We start from the raw sequence: 18504 nt of genomic DNA, 5'->3' as shown, positions 1-18504 counted from the left end.
ACGATGCAGGGGAAATTGAAAATCCACAACAGAAATTCTGTTTCTCCATATTTTAAGAACACTTTACTTCCACAAAATAAGTGGTTTGAATTCTATTCCTCAATACTTTTGCTAGACTAGAGAAACTTATATATAGATTAATTTTGTGAACAGTAGTGGATACTTCTTTTAGTGAAAGATGTGATGTTTGGACAAAAATATTGGAAGAAAAAGATAAAACTAGGCGAACTTCAAAGTATTTGATATTGCAAATGGCTTATTATTATATAGAAAGAGACATCATTATGTATTTGCAATGGACATTACAGTACCATTGTTTATGCATGTCAGTGTAGGATTGAAATAAATTGCAGGGGTTCAATTTAAAGGTGGTCCAAGGTCCAGGGGCTGGTTTCATAAAAAGTCTCAAATTGAGATCTTCCTCAAATCCTTTATCATCTCAAATTATATCCAATCAGATTGCTTGAAATTGAAGATTTGAGGAAAATCTAAATTTGAGAATTTTTTTTATAAAACCGGCCCCAGGACCCTCAATTTCTGACTTGAGACCTTTGAAATTTCACTTACACTGATCCTGGACCTTTAACCCTTTTAATTGTCACTTCATTGTAAACTTTCATTCCAGTGGGGCTGTTGTCTCTTTGACATACTCACCATGTCCATTCTTATATTTTAATTTTCCTCAAGTGGATCTTTGGTTTGAAAATTTCAAAAGCCTAGGACATTCAATTCTTGACAGTAAATACGAACCCCTGAAACTGTGATGATGACATTATTCATTGGTTTGGTTACATTTCCTTATTTCAGAGAAAGACCTAGAATACTTCAATTACTACAGAACACCTTATACCAAGTGTTACAATGTGAATCGGAGTTTACTGGGACTATACAGTGTGTGCACTGGTTCCTGGAACTGTTAGGTCATTCTCGTAACATTGCCAATGGTGTCATGGAAGTCTCTAAAGATGTGGTGTTGTCACAGGTTTGTAAGCCTAATATTAGATAAATTTATGAAGAATAATTAAAGTCCTGTTCAAATGAAATAATGAAACTGTCTAATGTCATACGGGACACTTTACATGTTTAAAGTTAAAACAGTTAGCAGTAGCTTTAAGGATGTAAACCTAGGGTAAAGGTCGTAACTTTTGGAATCATTGATATGTTTGTATCATATTCAATTTCACCAAAGCCTTTCAAGCTTTCATTTGAAACAGAATGAAATCAGTCAAAGTTACTTTGATGCTTACATGAGATTGATGTAAAATGCTGAAAAAAAAAAACATTCCAATGATTTGTAAGAGTTGAGTCCCTTACCCTAGATCTACCTCCTTAACCTAAATACAATCAAAGGTGAATCCAGGAGGGGGCTGTGCCCTCCACTTTATCCCCCCAAAAAATATTGGTTTATTACATGTATATAGTAAACTAGATCTGGCTCCCTTTGTAGCCAGTAAAGGCCTCCTTTCTGAATTTCTGGCTCTGGATTTGCAACTGACATTAATTTCAAAGTTGTACATACCATTAAAAAAATAATGAATTTTAGATCTGGTTTCTTCAAATTAATTGCTGATAGTTCGATGGTTGCATTGTAACATTTAATCATCATGATATGTTATTTCAGGTTATGGAATTCCTATGTAATTTAGTATCCAGTGCTCTGTGTATATGGACATCAACAGTAGCTGTACCCCTCTTAGCTATCAACAATAGTTATTTCTCTACAGAACAAATCACTAGTAAAGGGTCCTCCTTACTGCAACCTGGTTTGAATGTTCTTGCTTCATGTATAGAAAATGTCCAGGAAAGTCCTTGGGATCAACTATCGGCAAATGTAAGTTCTGTAGTTAATTCAAATAAGTAGTATTTTATTGAGCTGCAAATGCTTTGTTGTTATAAGTATTAATTGGTGTGCGACAATATCTTACCCTAACTCAATGAGGAGTGGTTTGTTGGAATCACTTTGTCCATCTATACCACTTCTAATTTGTACCCCTGCAGTTTATTTCAATCTTACACTGGCATACACAAAGAACAGTACAATCTTTGATATGAAAGGTGTATAGACCAAATTCTATACCTCTCACACAATTAAAACAAGTGCACTTTTATATGTTCACAGAGGGTGGATGTATGGACACATTAATGAATTATACCCCGTGCAACACAACAAGTAGGTAGTATATTGGAATCGTCTTGTCCAACGTCTAAATTTGGATACAATTATCTCGTCTGCCATTGATTTATTTCAAAAAGTACTGTGTGGCTTCATATAGATGGGGGCATAGGTTGTACTTGATTTAGGTTGCTCTCAGTTTTCAACTTGTACAAGTGGGGGGTATGCCTAGTACGACAACGCATGCATTGTTGTGCAACTTCATGTTTCTATTTAAATTTTCCCTTTGTATTATTTTTTTTTCAGGTTATTGACTGGATTGGTCTCTTTGCCTCCTCCAACAATTTAATGGACACAGCAAGAGATACAATGAAAGGTCTATATCATGTTTATTATATACACCTTTTTTAATGACTACTATTGTCGATCTCCACTTTTGATACCAATTGGATTGTTGGTTCACTTGTGATTTCTATTTGCCTATAGATTCAGACATGGTTTCTGTAAACTGAATTTGATTTGATGTACTTGGTATTTATAGAGAATATGGAGAATAACATTTTGTTAAATATTTAGTGCCAATTGTGGATGTTTCTGGTCCTTAAAAATACAAAATTTGTAATTTTAGGTAGCATCTTATCTTTGCATCTCAAAACACGTAAAGAAAATTTGCAAAAAATTAATGATTTATCATAACGCTAGGGTAGGAAACTCACTCAAATTCTAGCCAGTCCTGAATACAATTTTTTCAATATATTTACTATGTTGCTAAATAATTTTTTGCTAAAATTAGCCAGTTACCGGCTGGTGTGTAGGCAACTATTTCTAACTGATAATGCATGCATCTCTTTTTATTTAGAAGTTGCCTAATTCTTTTATGGACCAGTACTTACCAGATTGATACAGATTTACAGTTTTTTCTCTTTGATAGAAGTTACTTGTGTCTTTGAAAACTGCTTTTATATAGTCTTATTAAGCATTGTGTTCATAAATAAAAATTGTTCAGGACACAAACAGTTTAATGAGAGAAATGTTGTTCATTTTTAGAGTACCTTCTGCTTATTACAAGTCTTTTTTTTTTGCTTTTTAATGATGAGATACCAAGAATCAAAGCTGAAGGGCTTCATAAACAATCTAAACCATATATGTAGGCAACAATATTCTAAATAAAATTGTAAAACATAACTTTCCAAGGGGCTTATCTTCTAATACGAAAAATTACATAATTGTTTCAATGTGCAGAAAACAGATCACTGTCCTCTTCATTTGAGTTTTTTGACATCAGTTATTTTCCTTCTCTAAATAATGTACCAAGGATTTTAAAATAATGAATAATTGGTATGTTGCTTAATACAAATTTAATTTCATTTCTTATATTAAGAGTCAAATGTGTCTTTAGGCAAAAAGTTAGATTTTTCCTCTCTAGTAATTTTTCTGTGCTAGGATTTTTAGTTTTTTGCTCGATTTTAATGCTCAGCTCAGGGTTAGTAGTTTAAAGTTAATGAGTCAAAACTTATCCGTAACATAACTGACCAATATCCCTTTCAACTATGACTAGTGACTTCAAACTGAAATTGACGTCTTTCCCCAACAAGCTACATGAAGAAGCTTACGTTTTCTTTCTCTTGTGTTGTTATGTCTTGTTATCATGTGTTGTAATTTTAGTGTTCTTAGTTTTGTCTTGTCTAAGGTCTCACTAACCACTTCTAACGTTTCCATTACTTTACATGTAAAAAACCCATTTTCAAAGTTTCACTGTGAACTCCCAGGACAAATGACATCTTAAAGTTTCATACCATTGCGAAGCTTGGAAAATAAGGCTTCCACAATCATTATGCTAATGGTAGAAATTCTTCACAAAATTTACTTGAGTAAATAATACTGAAAATCCACATTTTTACCTTTTCTGCTAACTGACAGCATGGAGGCAAATTACTCACACATGTAAACAATATTCATTCACAGCTTTATTTGGACTACTTTTAATCATATTACACACAATTAATACATTTACAATGCATATGTCTAGGTTCAGTGTGTTTTTGGTACTACATAGGGATTTGACCCAGAAGTGGTTAGTGAGACCTAAGGATTTTCCCCCATTGTGCCTAAGGTATTACTACTTCCATCTTTTTGTTCAATCATTGGTCTTACTTTTAGTTTCAAGATGATGGTTAAGTACAGCTTTGCCTTAATACCAGGCAGAAGCTTATAATTAGTGATTCTTGCAGATCTTGATCCCAAGAATCTTTGGATTGGTAATCCTTCAGTAGGTCTCATAGAAACTGTATTTGACAATAACAATGAATAACAGTGTAAATAAAATTGGTCACTGGAGATATTTACATTTGAAGTTTTGGTTCTACTGTAGAAAAGTATGAGGAAAGTTTCACATCAGAATACACTATAAACGGTAAAAAATTATTTCAGGATATATAGCAGATCCAAGGAAATGAACTGTGGAAGAGTTGTTGTAAAGACGTTACAAATATGTTTAAGCAGTTTCATTGATTGTCTTAAGATATGATGAATAACCCCCTACCTGCTTTTTAGATAGACCCATACTTAGAGAACTGCTCATTCAAATTGTATAGGAAATAGAAGAAACCTCATGGTTAAACTGCTTTCATATTATTTAAATCTATTTTTATTTTTTCAGGTTGTGGTTTAATGACAAGACATATAAAAGATTTCAATAAAGCTGCAGTTTGGACTAAGTTTGTCCATGACAATATTTGAACATATGTACAGTATGTACATTTTTCATGCAGATTGTGGAATAAATATCCTTCCACATGATGAATTCTTTCATGGATAAAAATAATGTATTGCTCACTCTTATTATGTACAGCAATTCAATATTTTCTTAGACTATCTAAGCTTATCCCTGCACTTGGTCTATTCATCTATTAAGAACTTGACATTACTACTTCAAATCCAGCCCACTGGAATTGTAGCGACAGATTATTTCTAATGCTGGTAGTTTTGATAATATTGTCATTCTTTAATATGTTCTGAGGTAGCTTTCAGTAATTGCGAGCATTTTAATTGGATATCTCATTTTGTCTATTTGTTGTATGTTAAGGTATTCCATGGAAGAGAATTGGATTTATTACTGAATGAGTGTGTTTATTTGTTGTTTCAGTTAAATTTTGACCTTGCATTAAAGGGGATGGTTAAACCTTAAAAAACTACCCGGTAGTTTAACCCCACTACAAACATATGCCTGTCCACAGTCAGGAGATGTTGGTCATTATTGTGTTTCATTTTATCATTTGACTTTTTAGTTTATTTTGAAGCAGTGTCATCATTCTTTCAACTCATTCTTGCACCCCTCTGCTTCCACTCAGTATGACAATTTGTCTGATTACTCTTTCCCCATGTCCAACCTCAAGCACAACCATTAACTGTGTAATTAATGATCACAGATCCTGGTGGTTCTCTGATCTTGAGGCCATTTTATGTATCCTATTTTCTGACACATAAGTGACCAACATCTCCTGCCATATCTGCAGTTAGGATTGCTGAGGCCTTTTAAAACCATCCCCGTTAATGTCAGGTCAAACAAACATACTATAGAATGTACTCAATAATACATCCAATTCTCTCCATAAAATTCCTCAACAAACACCATATAGACAAAATCCAAGAATTATCGCAATTACTGAAAACTATCTCTGGACATTTTCAACAAATGACAATACCATCAAAAGTACCAGCATTAGAAATAGTCAGTCACAAAAAGTTTTTACGTAGGAATACAATGCAATTATGGATCGATTATCACTATTGATGAATTCGGGTAACATAAAAAATACCGAACACTAATCCGATCCATAATCAAGTCCAGTCTATAAAAAAATCTGGTAAAATAGATATTACACCACCAAACAGCTTGAACCTCAATGGTTCTGACCTGATAAAGGAATTTAAGCAAAATGGTGGGCTAAATCTAGGTTTTTAACATCCTTGTCCCATTGCTGCGTGAATAAACTAGTGGTGATTAAATAGCATTTGCATGCTATTGGGTCATAATCGGTAAATCAGCGGTCATATCAGCACAAAGAACAATTTACAAAAAAAAAACAAACATTACTCATTATTTTAGAAGGAACTGATATTTTTTCAACCAAAGACTGATATCTTAAAAAGAATTTGGTAAGAGACCCTGTGAGATGCATTTCCTCATACCCCTGATTCAGAAGTCTGTTACGCAGATATTTATGGCGTTCAAGGAAATCAGAGTAGTTAGTACTTGCTCTAGCGTAGCGAATCAATTGTGAAACACCATATGCAGGAGATGGTGTATTGCTGCACAGGTAAGGAAAATTTATGATAGAATTAAAGTTGTCTCTTTTATCATAAATCAGTACTGAAATGACTACTGTTGTCAAATTGAAGATGTAGGTCCAAAAAAGATGCAGAACAAGCTGTTTCTGTAGTCCCCTTTATCTGGAGCTTTGGTGGATATATTGACGGTAACCATTTACCAAAAGAAGGGTTGTTGATGGACAATACATCATCAATATATCTGTATCTAAAGTTAAAGGATTTTGCATTTTTTATGTTTTTATTCTTTACGAGATTTTGAAGAAATTCAGTCTCATATTTATATAAAAACAAATCGGCTAGAAGAGGAGCACAGTTAGTGCCCATTGGAATGCCAACATGTTGAAAAATAACTCCTCCAAATGTGACAAATATGTTATCAATGGGGAAATCAAGCACACTTAGCCTTTTCAGAATGTTTTAGAAAAAAATATGTGGATTTATAACCAAGAAATACATAATTATTCAAAACAGCAAAAGAATTATGAATAAGTCCTTTCAAACGAGATTTCAGTTTATCATGTGATAACGTAGACTTTCAATCGCGCTAGACTTCTTACAACTAGGCTTCTGGAACAGAGTTATGTAACTACAAGATTGAAGTCATCACTACTGAAAATTTATTGTCATTATGAACTCTTGGATCGTTACGGTGTATCCACCTGCACCATGAGAACTGATTTGTTGAAAGTGTCATAGTTTCCCTTTTCTTTTTTGTCTTCACTGGACGTGACTTTTCACGAGCAACTCTGCGGGTATTTCTAGAATAGCAGACGCTTACCTTACCGGTGCATCTTGTCCATGCTCCCATGTTTACGTTCCTTGTTGTGTGTGTCTGTTTTCCATGTCTGGTCTTTGTCCCTGGGTTGCATTCTTTTGATTTCTTCTAGAATCTTGGTTCCCTTGATTACTCTTTCAACTATATTCTTCTGGTGTTATATTGATCTCACAGTTATTTGATAAATACTTTCCCATCTAATTTAGTATGTTTTTGGAAATTATAATAAAATATTGTTAGGACACACTGGAGCAGGGTTATGTTGCTATAAGATTAAAGTCATCACTACAAAAGTTTTATGGTGGTCATCATGAACTCGTGGATCGTTATGGCGTATCCATCTGCGCCATAGAAACTAATTTGTTCAATGTGTCATAGTTTTCCTTTCCTCTTTCGTCTACCCCGGACTTGACTTTTCATGATCAACTCGGCGAGTGTTTCTAAAAAAAGCAGAGGAAGCTTACCCTACTGGTGCACCTGGTCCATGCTTCCAGATTTTAGTGGCGTTCGAGTTGTTCATTTGCTTTTGTTACTTTGTATGTATGATTTTAGTTACTTTATGTTCTTTGTTGTGTAAGTCTGTTTTCCATGTCTGGTCTTTCTCCCCTGATTACATTCTTTTGATTACCGCTATAACCTTGGTTCCCATGATCACTCTAAACATGTAAAACAAGTGAAAAACACGTTAAACGTATGCTGAACACATGTTTTTGCACACCTGTTTCACACGAATGTTGGACGTTTCGGCCAATGGACTTTTTGGATTGGAATAATTCGGCATAGGACTTTTCAGCCTTTGATGTTTTGGAAAGGTGTATGTTTCGGCCTAAGCATTTTATTTCTAAGTTATTGTTCAAGTTCTATTAGAATATGAAGAGAAGTTATCAAGTGGTTACCGCCATTAAAGTAAAAGAAATGATACCTTTTTTATTTATATATCACATGTTGTAATTCTTAGTTTATTTGTTTGTTATTGCCAAAAGCGTTTTAATTTTGTTATAATTATTTAATTAATTATTTTTGTGTCTTTCTAGTGTTTTGTTTTGTTTATGCTATATTCCTATACTTTATATGATTAATCAAATAAATTGTTTGGTGTCTTAATTAATAAAATACTGAATAAACTTTTGGCAAAGAAAAGCAAATGAGCACCTAATTAAAATATTTTCTACTGAAACATCCGTTGGCCGAAATATACGAAAGGTTACATATTTCTGATTTTTTTATAGAAGCTCAAAGTTCCATTTGTCGTTTATGTAGACTTTGATTGTGTTATAGAGAAAAAAGCCTGATCCATGCAAATCTTCTTCAGGTCAATGAAATTAGCTTTACATATAAAATTAGGCTTTACTTACAAAGTCAATTTGACAATCACGTGACCAAGGGCCAAATGCTGATGTTTTCAAAAACGAAACACCTATGGAAATGACAGGAGCGAATTACTACTTATTTAGAACGCCACAAATTTTGGAATTACCTTTAAATTCGCAGAAGGTGAGAGATTATTGTCACGGGAAGGGACATTTCAGAGGAGCAGCGAATAAAACGTGTTATCTGAATTTTAGTGGGTATAATTCACATCTCAGCATGGAAGCTATAGATAAAAGCACAAGAAGATCATTTGCATTCCACAGAACCATGAAAAAGTTCATCTCGTTTTCATTGAGGAAATTAGAATTAATTGATGCTCAACGTTATTAGAAAAGCTTGTTGACAGCCTAGCTGAACAAAGACTAAACATTTTAACATTTAATCAATTGTATAATTTCAACACCATCTGGAAACAAAAGAATGAAAATAAAGCTACCCGGTCGAAAAGGAGAATACCCGTATCGTTACATAAGCTCATTTGACTATTTTCAAGAAACAGAATCCACAAAAAGCCATAAAGTCGCATTTGACAACGATTTGGATGAAGCTAATATATCAGCTAATTTATATACGGTTTAAAATGTTCTTATGATATTTGATCTTGGTCCAATACCATGCATTTTACATGGAAACTGATGTACATTTGCTGGTCGATGTTTTCGAAAACTTTAGAAATCTATATCCGGGTATCTTCGAGTGAACCACCACCAGTTTCTACACAACACCTGGTATGACGTGGTAAGCATCATTGAAAATGACCTGGGTTCGATCGGAACTCCTCACTGATCCAGACACGCACTTGATTGTGGAATAAGGACTAAGTGGTGGTATGGCTCTAACCACAAAACGGTATGCTGAATCCAATCACAAAGATCTTCCAGGATATGATTCAGACAAATAAATAACCTTATAATCTACCTAGAGACAAATAATCTATGTGGATGGGCCATAAGCTAGTCGCTCTCAACGCACGACTTTAGATGTATGACAAAACATTTAACATCTAAATATAAACGCCATGCCAAACGACGTTGAGACTGGATGCATTTTGGAAGTTGACACAGAGTATCTTGAAATCCACAGTCTCAACGATTATCTTCTAGCCCCGGAAACATTCAGAATCAAACCAGACACGCTATCACCATACCAAAATGAACTGCAAAAGAAGTTGGAAATCAAGAACACTTATAAATTACCCAACATTTGTTAGTACGTACTGAAAACGTCATTCGGTATCTCAAAGGATATGAATACGAATGTAATCTATATGGTTATGGTATAAGCTGATAGCAATGATTTAATCTACCCTCATTTGTGATTCTTCATCCTTTTTTTCAAATAATGACGTAATACACCTTACTGTTTTCGAGGTATTGTAGTGGAGATTCTATGGGAGGTGCATTGGGTAAGAATCGTGAATTTTTCTTTACTTTTATTGGCGATAACCAAAATCGAAAATCAAGTGGTATATCTGGTTGTAAAACTAGAAGCGATTTAATTTCTTCTTTTTGATTTACCAGTCCATCTGTCTGCACTTCCACATAATAGTTAGAGTACTAGCTTAGAATGTGACCTTATTTTTAATTGGCCGACATTTAGAAGGTCAATTGTGACGTCATGATGAAAAGGCTGCGAATGTTGATCTCGGAGACGATTTACTGAATGATTTCAATGACGAGAAAGAAATTGTCACAATTTCTGCACATCCCAACGCAGCAATTTATTGTGGAAGAAGTTACGACGACAAATTATTGTTTTGCCGCACCGGTAAATACATAAAAGATAAAAAAGGACCAGAGCATTCTTAGAAAAACACGACAAGCGAACAACTGGTCACTAGGAGCATGGACAGACTGGGTGAAGTATAGAAATTCGCGACCGGAAACAATGCTTGAATCCAATTGAACTTTAATTCCTGAAATCATTTGTGAACTAAACAATAGGCAATTAAATTTCTTGATGCAACGTTTTATTGTTGGAGTGCGGAGAAAATATGGGACCGATTATTTGACTTCCACATTGACACAGATTGTTGCCGGATTACAGCTTCATTTGCGAAGCAACTGCACCAACCGAAATTTAATTTTTTTGAAGTTAAAATGTGGGAAACGGGCAATTTTTCAACTTGTACTGCACCTGGAAAAAGCAATGCTGTTTTTCTACAACGGCAAAACATATGGATTTCGGGGAATGGAGCAACACAAAACTTGTGCGGCGGCACAATTTGAGATAGGTTTTGATAATGAACGTGACCGGAAATATTTAAAGTACACTCCTAGAGTAACAAAGAGTAATCAAGGGAATCAAGGTTATAGCGGTGATCAAAAGAATGTAATCCAGGAACAAAGACCAGACATTGAAAACAGACAAACACAACAAAGAACATAAAGTAACTAAAATCATACATACAAAGTAACAAAAGCAAATGAACAACTCGGACTCCACTGAAAACTGGGAGCATGGACCAGGTGCACCGGTAGGGTAAGCGTCCTCTGCTTTTCTAGAAACACCCGCCGATTTGCTCATAAAAAGTCAAGTCCGGGGTAGACGAAAGAGGAAAGGAAAACTATGACCCGTTGAATAAATCAGTTTTCATGGTGCAGATGGATACACCAAAACAAACAAAAAAAAACGTTCAAGGTGGTCTAAAGCATAGAAGAATCGAAATAAACCCTATTAATCAATACGAGGAACTTTCAAACCCATGGTGTTTGGTCACATAATTCCTTGCACTGGTCCTTTTTACCGGAAACCATTAGAGACAGCTGCTTCATATGCCCGGAAATTCAGTGAATCAGATGACTACAATGTTCAAACGTTTTTCTTCAAAAGCTGGAATTGATACTTCAGGGCGGAACATTTCTAATCATTCTGGAAGCGTTACATGCTGCACACGCTTTTACAACGACGGGTTTTCTGATAACTCTGTTTTTGTAGGAGTAATCGTCGTAGTGTAATGCCGTGCATACATATCACAGCCGGGAAACTAGTGACCAATTATGTACCTCCGCCCGTTACTCTTAAGGTTTTTCGTCCAAGGGGAGACAATGAAAATTCCACACAAGGGCGTAATGACCGTTGAGCATTACGTGCTGTTTACATCGGGTACTTCGAGAAAATCGTGCTAATTTGAATAAATTTGGTTGATTCGTGAATTTAAAGAAGAAAAGTGAAAGGAAATTGATTTTTTCATGTAAATACACAATTTGAACCTTTAGATTTTGGTCGTTCATAAAATACTGATGTTGAATTCAGACAGTTGCATTGCTTTCACTTTCGGGAATTTCCAGGGCCTATAAATACATGACGACATAGGAGAGTTCCACTCTATGGTCAGCGCGGGTCAAGGGCGATAATTAGAAGTTCGCAATGGCGGAAATGTCAACAAACGTACTAGCCTCGAAAATCTAATATTATGGCTTCATCGGGGGTCTGGACTTTAATCCAACACCTTTTTTAAAGGAATATTTACGAATGTTTCTAAATTATACCTTGGATTAATCCACTTGTCATCCAGATTTAATAAACGTGACGGACATTAGGACGCATCGTGAAACTGTAAACTGTACCTCCACCCACTTTGGAACTGGCACAAACGTATCCCATTGTTTAATGTTGTTAGTTAAGGTTTGCATTCCCTTCAAGATACAATCATAAGACCTTTCAGGTACTAAGAAGCCGTCATTCTCTCCATTTCTGTATCTAAATATATTTTATCAGATGTCGCATTTGGTGTAAATATGCTATCATATATTTTCGTGTGTCGTTGTCTTTTTGTCACAAAATGTGTGTTAAGCATACATTTCATATATTTATTATCAAAGTGAAAAGAAAATATACCAGTTAAGTATTATCTTCCAATTTTTTACACAAATGTTCAGGGGCGGATCCGTGATTTTAGATTTGGGGGAGGGGAGCGCACAGTGAAAATTTCGCCGACTTTTTTTAGGTTGAATTTTGAAATATTCTTTTCCAGTGGGTGAAATGTGGATATCTTTTGTGATCAGCGAGAAATTAATGTTTCAACCTAAAAGAGCCAAAATCTACCACTGACAACCCATGTTTTGTAAAATTAGGGGGAGGGGCGTACGCCCGCCACGCCCCGCCTGAATCCGCCCCTGATGTTGAATTTTAGGAAAAGGGGTTACCTTTGGTACAAGCACAGCAGATTTGAGATGCAACTTGGTTTATACAAGTAGTCAGGAACTGATATGTTTTGGCCAATTGTACAGTAAAACAAAATAATACAAAATATGTAAATTTTCTTGACCTGTATGATTTACCGTCAGATAAAGGTATTTTATTATCCCATGTAAATTCTCTTTTGAGTGCTGATCTAATCAGATGTGAAATTTTAATTTTGTCAAACATCTTTAACTACATTTAGATGATTATAATTATGGTAAGACCCAAATCATTTACATTGTAAGAATCAATGTTCCTAGCTTTTATTTGATACTTGGTAAGAGTCAATATCTCTAGATTTGCTTCTCCCACTTGTATTTCATACTTGGTAAGAGTTTGCTTCCTCCACCTTAAATTTTTACTTGGGTAAACTAATGGCTTTAGTTTACAGCTTTCCACCATTTTCATAATTAGTAGTTTTTTTATGTATGTGCACGTGTTAAAAATGAATTTTTAAGACACATTACTTTTTAAGCTTTTATTAATACCTTCAACATTAAAACAGTAACAGAATGGTGTTGTCAAAAATTTCAATTTTGTTTACATGTATAAAACATTAGTTTATCGGTACACGTTAAAAACTTTTGAAAAATTAAAAACAAAAAAAATGAATAGTAAAACAAATCAGAATAAAGAAAAACCATTAGAATATGGGGAAAATAAAACTTTAAATACTATAAAGTTAAGACGTATTTTTCTATCAGCATCTTATTTTAATTTATATTATTAATCCCTGCTAAGAACTGGTATTAATAGTTTAAATCTGAAATGTTTTAGTGGCACACCAAACATGTACATGCATGTTCCTCCATTTTAGAAAGTGACGATTAAAGAGAAATATTTTTGAAGGTAAACTAACAAGACAAAATACATGCAATACTCGTATAAGCATTGCAAGCTTAACTGTAAAATATAAAATAACTTTCAAACAAATTGCATTTTACCCAAAGGAAGACAAAATGACCAGCATTTACATGAATTGGGTACTTTAGATGCAATACCGACTTTCCTCAAAGGAAGACAGAATGACCAGCTTTCACATGAACTGGGTACTTAAGGTGCAATACCGACTTTCCTCAAAGGAAGACAGAATAACCAGCTTTCACATGAACTGGGTACTTAAGGTGCAATATCGACTTTCCTCAAAGGAAGACAGAATGACTAGCATTCACATGAACTGGGTACTTAAGGTGCAATACCGACTTTCCTCAAAGGAAGACAGAATGACCAGCTTTCACATGAACTGGGTACTTAAGGTGCAATATCGACTTTCCTCAAAGGAAGACAGAATGACCAGCTTTCACATGAACTGGGTACTTAAGGTGCAATATCGACTTTCCTCAAAGGAAGACAGAATGACCAGCTTTCACATGAACTGGGTACTTAAGGTGCAATATCGACTTTCCTCAAAGGAAGACAGAATGACCAGCTTTCACATGAACTGGGTACTTAAGGTGCAATACCGACTTTCCCCAAAGGAAGACAGAATGACCAGCTTTCACATGAACTGGGTACTTAAGGTGCAATATCGACTTTCCCCAAAGGAAGACAGAATTACCAGCTTTCACATGAACTGGGTACTTAAGGTGCAATACCGACTTTCCCCAAAGGAAGACAGAATGACCAGCATTCACATGAACTGGGTACTTAAGGTGCAATACCGACTTTCCCCAAAGGAAGACAGAATTACCAGCTTTCACATGAACTGGGTACTTAAGGTGCAATACCGACTTTCCCCAAAGGAAGACAGAATTACCAGCTTTCACATGAACTGGGTACTTAAGGTGCAATACCGACTTTCCCCAAAGGAAGACAGAATGACCAGCTTTCACATGAACTGGGTACTTAAGGCGCAATACCGACTTTCCTCAAAGGAAGACAGAATGACCAGCTTTCACATGAACTGGGTACTTAAGGTGCAATACCGACTTTCCCCAAAGGAAGACAGAATGACCAGCTTTCACATGAACTGGGTACTTAAGGTGCAATACCGACTTTCCCCAAAGGAAGACAGAATGACCAGCTTTCACATGAACTGGGTACTTAAGGTGCAATACCGACTTTCCCCAAAGGAAGACAGAATGACCAGCTTTCACATGAACTGGGTACTTAAGGTGCAATACCGACTTTCCCCAAAGGAAGACAGAATGACCAGCATTCACATGAACTGGGTACTTAAGGTGCAATATCGACTTTCCTCAAAGGAAGACAGAATGACCAGCATTCACATGAACTGGGTACTTAAGGTGCAATACCGACTTTCCCCAAAGGAAGACAGAATGACCAGCATTCACATGAACTGGGTACTTAAGGTGCAATACCGACTTTCCTCAAAGGAAGACAGAATGACTAGTATTCACATGAATTGGGTATTAACTAGGAATGTTTGAAATCAAAGTCATCTAACCTAAATTAGGCATTTTACATGTAAGTTGACTTGCAAATGTAAATTCTAAGTCAAAAATTTGAAATTCCTCCCAAAAATGCTGATTTTTAATCAATTTGATTTTTTTTTAATTTATAATAATTCACTGGAACTACACTTAAAAAAATCTTCTTTACTGAAATGAGGATAATTCAAAACTAAAATAGAACATATGAGAGTTAATTTAAAAGGTTCAAATGAAACCAATGACATAGATAATGACGTACAATAAAAAAAACTTTACACGTGAAACAGATAAAACACTAAATTCACATATGAATTGTCAAAAAAAGTCTACACACTTTCTGGATCTGGATGTCTTTGCATTCCATTATGACCTGATAAATAATTATAACAATTCATTATAAAGCAATAAAGCCATTTTTTAATTACAAAATATTGATGTCTGTAATCATTCTTTACTAAAGAATTTCCAATTCTGTTGGAATGTTGATTAAATTAATAAAATCAAGTTTTTTTCAAAACAAAGATAGCAGTGCCAACATACATTTGTATGAAACCCCTTTCCAAATTTCTGGATCTGAATCAATTTTACTAGGCACCAACAATTTAAATAAGAAAACTTACCTTTACTAGGTCATCGTACTTGTTTCATTCTTTATTTGAACAAGTCATTTCTAAAATGATGATTAAAATATAATTGAATAATTATAAAGTTAAATGTCTAATGACAAAGTTAAACCACACAACTATAAGACATTAAATCAGGAAAATACATGTACACAATATTCTTGGATCAACTTGTAATGAGCAAGAATAGCCTTCCACTGAAAACCATTTTTGTATAACTTAAAATAAATATCATACAGGTTAAATTTCCAAAGCACTTAAAAAAATATGCTTGGTGTTGAAAATATTGGAAAAATTAGCCTTATTTACACACATTTAAACAAATATATTGAAGAAACTTTTATTTGCCAAGTTCTAACTACATTAGACCTTTAAAAAAATCATTCAATAAGCAACAAGTCATTCATTAAGCAACAATCCATAAAAAAAAGCAACAAGCAGACCAAACCTGTATTTGATTATCCCTTCACGGTGGAAGTTTCGTTTGCCCTTCATTACTCAATAAGACACTGAAAATTAATGCATGTTTCTATACATTGCACTGAGAAGCTACAAAAAGGTACTGAAATAAAGTCCTCGCTAGTGGACCTCCAAGACTAATACCAACTTATCTAAGTTACAAGTGTAGAAGGGAATACCAAATACAACACTTTAATAATACATCTCACGACCTCTGGGCAAGGGAGTAAACAGAAAGCATAAAGCACCAAGTGTTTAGAAATTTTAAATACAATACTTGGTTAATATGGGAGCAAAAGGAAAATACAATTAATAGTAAATATACAAGTAAATATAATATAATATGATATAATATAATATAATATAATATAATATACAAATCAAAGCACAGAAAAGAAATATACAATTCTGGAATTGTACGAAATCCCAGTAACATTATGACAAGACGTATGTACATTATTTATGTATATATATATATATATATATATATATATATATAGATATATTTATATATATATATATATATATATATATATATATATATATATATATATATATATATATATATATATATAATTGAAAAGTTGATGGTCTCCATAAGCTATGGGACAATCATCATCATCATAAAAAATATTAAATGATCAAGATCACTATCAGTATTCATGACTTCATCAAGACCAAGGGAATTGTCCGGGGATGTAGCCTAAAAAGAAATGTCATTTAAATTGCAGCAACTAACACACATATAACCAGCATCACATTTATTTTTACTATTCAGACATTTGCATTCGTTTGTTTTGGAACCTGTTTTACAGGAACATCCTTTGGTGTACCAGTCAACAGTTGCTTCCACTTTCTTAAAATTAGAATCTGTGTCCCAAATAAAACTGAGATTCCCATTACAAATTTGCCACCCATAGTCAGAAAGAGAGGGTAAATTTAGAAAATTGGCATTTGCCTGTGACCAAAATTTAAAAACCCAAAAGCAACGGGTCCAGTGCAATTTCAGTGCTTCTGGATTGGGTAACATTTCCTGCTCATAAGAAACTCTTTCCCACATTTTCCCTCTTATTGGGATGGTAATATTATCACATTACATACATGTAATAAAAATGTTCAACAATAATTATATGCCACATCTAAACTAACAACCTACAAATATGCAAAATATTACTAAAGAAAATGTGTTATAAAGTCATTTATATGGGAGTTCAATGTTAATCTACATCAGCATGTCAATAAACAACTAATGGTCATGAGAAACCACAGAAAAGAAAAACTAAAAATATACATGAATGTCTCAATTATTGCTATCTAAATTGATGCAGAAAGAAGATAGAAAATGGGGTCAAGAGTTTAAGCTAGATTTAATACTATAAATTACTTTAAAGGACACAAAATTACAATATCTAGGCTTTGTCTTCATCTGTCTCCTTAGAAATATGGCGACAGAAAGGCTGTACTTTCCTCCAGCCCCAATTACAACTGAAGAAAGAATGATGGGAAGTGTTTGGTAATTTTAGAAAGGCTGGCGTCTTTGCAATCTGTGTTTTTTTTTGTTTTTTTTTGATAAATTATATAAATAACCAACCAATGGGACACGATTGTGCCTGTTATTTTTAGAGTTTTCGCGCCATATTTTTAGAGAAAACCCTTGCGCCTCATCTCGGCTGAAATTCATAAAATCTATGATAAATAAAAGTAAAAAAATCATACAGTCATGAAGAAAAATACCTACCAGTCAGTTTTATGTAGTTGCTTTGTCTGTTTACTTCTTTTATTAAAAATAATTGTGCAAAACCGAAGCGACACGATGTAAACAAATCACGTTAGTTACCGTTTTGAGCGATACCTAGGAAGGAATTCACGTTATCTCCCCTTGAATATTTGACTATAGTCTAAACGGATGGATGCACAAACTGGTTGCGCGGCGTTCCCACTGTGTATATAGAGCCGTCGCTGGATCCCCATGTTATAAAAATAGACATTTGTTTCGACCCTAGCCCAAGACGCCATTACCGGGTAATGATGATACAGAGGAGATACGGGTGTAGTTTAGTTGAATGTATTTTTCGTTAATAAAGTTAATTATTATACATTCTTTTATTTGTTTCTAATATAGTATATGTTCCGAATCTACCGTAAACAATTTTTGAAATTTTGCCGGATTCATGGATTTACTTGTCACCCTTGTTTTCGATCAGAGTAAGTAAACTTGATTCTGAAGTGCAGACGATGGCCATACATGATGAA

At 34.3% G+C, this 18504-nt stretch overlaps 1 protein-coding gene across 1 annotated transcript in view; it reads left to right on the top strand.

The window, feature by feature from the left end:
• Positions 1-4944, top strand: part of LOC148621163 (focadhesin-like) — a 270468-nt gene extending 265524 nt beyond the window's left edge. Inside the window, exons 36-39 of the mRNA XM_088575257.1 lie at positions 808-982; positions 1622-1831; positions 2420-2489; positions 4773-4944. Coding sequence (XP_088431383.1) covers positions 808-982; positions 1622-1831; positions 2420-2489; positions 4773-4852 — 535 coding nt within the window. The 3' untranslated portion in view covers positions 4853-4944. The remainder of the gene's footprint in view (positions 1-807; positions 983-1621; positions 1832-2419; positions 2490-4772) is intronic.
• Positions 4945-18504: the final 13560 nt, after the last annotated feature.

The sequence above is a fragment of the Perna viridis genome, chromosome 3 (genome assembly GCF_037379345.1).
Source record: "Perna viridis isolate PV_CMFRI_1.1 ecotype Kerala chromosome 3, ASM3737934v1, whole genome shotgun sequence".
Taxonomy (NCBI): domain Eukaryota; kingdom Metazoa; phylum Mollusca; class Bivalvia; order Mytilida; family Mytilidae; genus Perna; species Perna viridis.
The sequence above is the reverse complement of the archived record's forward strand: the minus strand, read 5'-3'. Positions and strand labels throughout refer to the sequence as shown.